Source organism: Otolemur garnettii, unplaced genomic scaffold (assembly GCF_000181295.1).
Source record: "Otolemur garnettii isolate 467f Iridium unplaced genomic scaffold, OtoGar3 scaffold00011, whole genome shotgun sequence".
Classification (NCBI taxonomy): domain Eukaryota; kingdom Metazoa; phylum Chordata; class Mammalia; order Primates; family Galagidae; genus Otolemur; species Otolemur garnettii.
The window spans coordinates 30,665,104-30,670,153 of record NW_003852406.1 but is presented as its reverse complement, the minus strand read 5'-3'; the positions used below and the strand labels follow the sequence as shown (position 1 = coordinate 30,670,153).

The window sequence follows — 5,050 nt, the reverse complement described above, 5'->3', positions numbered from 1 at the left end:
TCACTTGAGCCACAGGCACCACCCTACTCTCATGTTTAAGGTTACATTTCTAAGTTGAACACAAACACTTGATAGGAAGCTGTCACACAGGTAAAAAATGCTATTAATACTCAAAATTAAAAAGTCTGGGGAAAAGAGAACAAAAGTCATGTGAACTTTTAGGACTCAAGAGAGCAAGCTGTAGCCGTCTCCATGGATTAGGGGGCTGGTGCTAAAGCTAAGCACCTTATTTCATAAAGGACAAACTAAAATTCAACACCCACCTGAAAAGTCACTGCCTCAATCTAAGAAGGACACACAATCTACAATGGTTTTTGTAATGTATCTACACAAGGACACTGCTCTTTTGAAATTTAAAGAAAAAATTTATTGAAGATCTGAAAAACAATTCCTAAAAGATCAACTTTTCCAGAAAACTAGCCACACAATGCATTGCGTCTATCATGTTAAAACGTGCATTAGACACAAATACAAAAACCATGAAACAAGCCACCATTCTTCAACAATTTGAGCAAAGATAAAATGCCTAAGGAACAACATGGATGACTTGCAAAGGATGAGCTCTTTAAGCACCATAAAAAAAAAAAAAGAAGGAGCACAAATGGATGAGTGTGTTCAGTTATATACACTGAATTGAACCTTTGGCACTAGGAATCAGAGCATTTTGTCATATAGCATTAACACATATTATAAAAGTGCGTAGTGTCAAAGGAATAGAACCACCAGCATTCAAAAGCAGCTTTGTCAACTAGGCAATAAAACACTCTACAGCATGTCTTTCTGTTGTCCATCACTGAATACACTGGTAGCAACTTTGAAATGAAAAAAAGAAAAGAAAAAAGGAGCTAGAACCCCTTTTATTTACTCTGTTTAAAATCAAAAAGAAAACAAACATCAATCCTGTTATACACTAACATCTTCAAAGTACATTGTTTGTACAAGAGAAAGACTAAGAACAAAAATGTGTTTACAGAGATCCAAACATATATGGGGTGAGACCATCTCTCACACAGCTTTCCGATGGTACTCAGGAGGAGCCACTTCGTAATCGCTGGCACTAAACAAGGTTGCAGAATTCTTTGCCAGATACCTAAAAAATAGTAATAACAATAAAGTTACTCATTACCAAGATTTTTAAAAGTATCATCTGCATTCTAATTTCTTCCTACATATTATATACCTAAGCCACAGAAAACACTTTTCCTAAAATACATTTAATAACTGCTACCTCACAGTAAAACTAAATCACTACAGTTCAGGTAATAAGGTCATATATTAGATAACACTATGCATAAAAGAACGAAGTCTGGAATTACAATTATTATTTTACGAATAGCAAAGGATGGTTTTATATCAAAAAAATATCAACTAGAGCGCCTGAATAACACCTAGATACCTCCTTTAGTGTTTTGAAAATCATACTAAAGCGACCTGAAATATTAAGTACTAAAGCACTTTTATTTTACAAAGAAATTAAGATCCACATAAGATATTTATCATTGGTAAAGCAAGCTATTCAGGCCCACATTGCAGTTTTAAATTTATCATAAAATATATGGTCAAAGTAGGAACCCAAAGCTTCAAATGCCAAGCCCAAGAAATAATCCAATGTTAATTATGATCCATACTCTGGAAAAGGGTATCTTTCCCAAAGATTGAAATAAACACCTCTACAAATGAGGGGAATTATACTATATTCCTCTACTACAGCTTGGTTTTCCCCCTCAATGGACACAACACAATCATTTTTACCCTATCATCTACTTGATTCACTATCTTCAGTCTATTTATAGCAACCTCATTGTTTTAATTAATTGCTTGGCTGTTAAAAATTCACTATTATATTTTTAATGGTCTTTTGCACTGCCATTTCTATAAATTTGTCATGTCCTGCTTACCACTTGTTTGTTCATCTCTTATTCAATCATGTATTAAACCCACTAGCCCTTTATCATACATGCAAACACTATAAAAACATTATAATCTTTATTAGTTTTAATTTTAGATTTAAAGTCTACATTCCTCTAGAATTTTGGTGGCAAACAGTAAATCTGGATTTAACTTTGTTTTCTTCCAAATTGTCAGTTTTCAGCTCAGCATCCATAGCACAGCCACATATACCGAGGGTGGCAGGTTTCAACCCAGCCCGAGCCAGCTAAACAACTACCACCACAACAACAAAAAAAATAGCCTGGTGTTGTGGCAGGTGCCTGTAGTCCTAGCTACTTGGGAGGGTGAGGCAAGAAAACTGTTTGAGCCCAAGAGTTTGAGGTTGCTATGAGCTGTGACGCCACAGCACTCTACCAAGGGCAACATAGTAAGACGGTCTCAAAAAAACAAAAACAAAAACAAAAACCAAATTGTCAGTTTTCTCCTTACCAATGTTCTAAGTACTCCACCACTGTCCCCTATTACACCCACAGGCCATCTCTATCATTTAGCAGTCTCCCACATACTACCTATTTGCGCTTATTTATACTGTTGCATTAACTATCCATCTACTCCTATACCAATACATTCTCTTGTTTATTTTATTATGCTTTACCATCTTTGGTGTTAATCTTTCCTATCAAATAGTAATTCTCAGATTCCTGTTTTAATTTCAAGAACTCTTAGACTTACTTTAGGAAATCATGAAGATAGTTCAGTAATAAAGCAAGGCTCTTCTCATCCAAAGGTGTATAGGCCAACATCGCTCCAATTCGTACTATTTAAAGGAAAAGAATTTAGCCAAAGTTACATCCAAGGCAGCACTACAATCATATATTTATTTTAACTATGTGACCAAGCACAGCTCATCGCCAATTCTTTTAAAATGCATGGCTCTAAAAAGCTTCACCCTTGAAAAGATTTTGCTGTATTTAACATTTTATATAGAAGGAGTCATGTTTTAGAAAGTCCATTAGTTCTTGCTCATTCAGGAAAACAAAACAAGCACGAAGTTCATGTTTTATAAATGGTGTATTACCAAATAATCTCAGTAGATGTGGTGCTCCGTATACTTGGGACATGGGTGCATCAGGGTGATCTGCAAGAATTTCAGCATACTGCGGTCTCTCAAATTTGTACAGGAGCTGAGTGCCCAGCATTACATTGAAGTATTCCTTTATCCCTGCCACAACTTCATTAACAGCATACTCCCTGTATAAGTGAACAAAAGTATTTACTTTCAAAACGAGTCACCAAAAACAACTAACATAGGAAAAAATTCAACCAAGGAAAGGGTAAAAAGTTAAACTAGTGATAGCACAGCATGGTTATTTTCTTAAAATGGTTTTAATAAGAGTACATGAAACCAATTTTTAAAATGTGCTTGTGCAGTACTTGCCAAATTAAAGCCCTTAGGGGTTTTGCCAGTTTCTGATGACATTAATATTCAGAGTTAAGTCCAAGTTTCAGACGGTTTATTTATAAATTTTTTTAAATGTCTTTGGGTATACTTGAAAGGTACATATTCTTACTTATTGTCTGTGTTTCCACGAGATTTCTTATAATTTGCATAATCCTCCAGAATGGAATCCACATTCTTCTTAGCAGGAAGATAAAAGAGCTATGAAAACAAAAACTCACTTAAATATTTCAAGTATTTCCTTTCTTAAAGAAAAATTGCACCAGAAAAGGCTTTTTATGTAAAAAAAGATCAGGCAATAGTATTACAAAACAGAAAAGGCACTTGAAACATGGATAATGTGACTGAGGGACTAAAAATTTAATTATAGATGGCCCCCAACTTGTAATGGCTTAACTTTATTTTTCAACTTCCTGCTGGGTTTTATCAGGATCATCTGTATATTTACTTAATAGCTGAAAGCGGCTAGTGGCTGGCTACCATACTAGAAAGCAATCTAACACACAAACAAGTGCAGAACATACCACACGTGAGTGTACTTTCGTGGTATTATCAAGTTATCACTTACTGTTATGGATATTACATACTAGACTTAGCCTCAAGCATTAACAATTATCTTTTTATCTTCACAACACAATGACATAGGGAGTGTTATTCCAGTAAACATGAAAACTAAAATACAAAAAGACTGATAAACTTGTCCAAATGCACAGATACTACGTGGTAGAATCACAGTGCCATCATAGCTCACTGCAGTCTTAAACTCCTGGGCTCGCATGATCCTCCTGCCTCAGCCTTCTGAGTAGCTATATACTATAGCTGTTGTTTCTCTATTTTGTAGAGCCAGAGTTCTTACTATATTGCTCCTAGGTGGTCTTAAAACTCCTGGCCTCAAGAGATCCTCCTTCACTTTAGCCTCCCACAGTGCTGAGATTAAAAGTTTGAGCCACCATACCCAGCCAGTACCATGGCTTGAAAACACTAAATTGAAGTTTAGTTTAGAATTCAAATGATAGCCACACATTATATGTGACTGATAGGTCTCTTAAGTCTTCTAATCCTACTCTTCTTCCCCATGATCCCCAATCCTACCTATGCCACTTGCTAATACAGAGAAATTGATTCTCTTGTCCTAAAGAACTTCTCATTAAGGATTTTAATGACTGATAAATGTGCTGCTCTAGTAAACATTCTTCACTCTTATAAACTATAATAGGCCTAAAAAATACCATTCAGGTTCTTTGGGGGACTATAAATACCTCTGCAAGTGGTGAGGTGTGCTTTCTACTGCATTCCATTAGAAGAAGCATATGAGAATGTTCTATTTTCAGGGGTAAGACAGTAAACATATACTTCCTTGCCTTTTTGTCAATTTTCAAAGCAAGTTTCTACTCTAGCAACCTCCCAAAATGAGTTACTTTCTCACTACAAACACATGAAACTTATGTGTACTTTTATTCCTAAGTTATTCTGATAATTGTTCAGTTTCTGAATTAAATGAATCACATCTTAAAAATTCAGTTCTATGTAATACTTTCCTTTCTTTTTTTTCCCCTAGCCAAGGACATATGCATACAACTTACAATCTGTGTAGGTTTTAAGTTACCTGTTTTTGCCTGGTAATTAAGTCCCAGTCATCAACAAGCCAAGGTTTTAGCTCTTCAGGAATCTTTACTTTAACTTCAACTCTGTTCATGAATG

The 5,050-nt window shown here is 35.3% G+C and overlaps 1 protein-coding gene across 1 annotated transcript in view; it reads right to left on the bottom strand.

The window, feature by feature from the left end:
• Window positions 1-344: 344 nt before the first annotated feature.
• MORF4L1 (mortality factor 4 like 1) overlaps window positions 345-5,050 on the bottom strand; it is a 29,312-nt gene continuing 24,606 nt past the window's right edge. The window contains exons 8-12 of the mRNA XM_012801921.1: window positions 4,956-5,050; window positions 3,462-3,550; window positions 2,969-3,141; window positions 2,623-2,707; window positions 345-1,090 (exon numbers count right to left, since the gene is read on the bottom strand). Of these exons, the coding sequence (XP_012657375.1) occupies window positions 1,006-1,090; window positions 2,623-2,707; window positions 2,969-3,141; window positions 3,462-3,550; window positions 4,956-5,050 (527 nt within the window). The 3' untranslated portion in view covers window positions 345-1,005. The remainder of the gene's footprint in view (window positions 1,091-2,622; window positions 2,708-2,968; window positions 3,142-3,461; window positions 3,551-4,955) is intronic.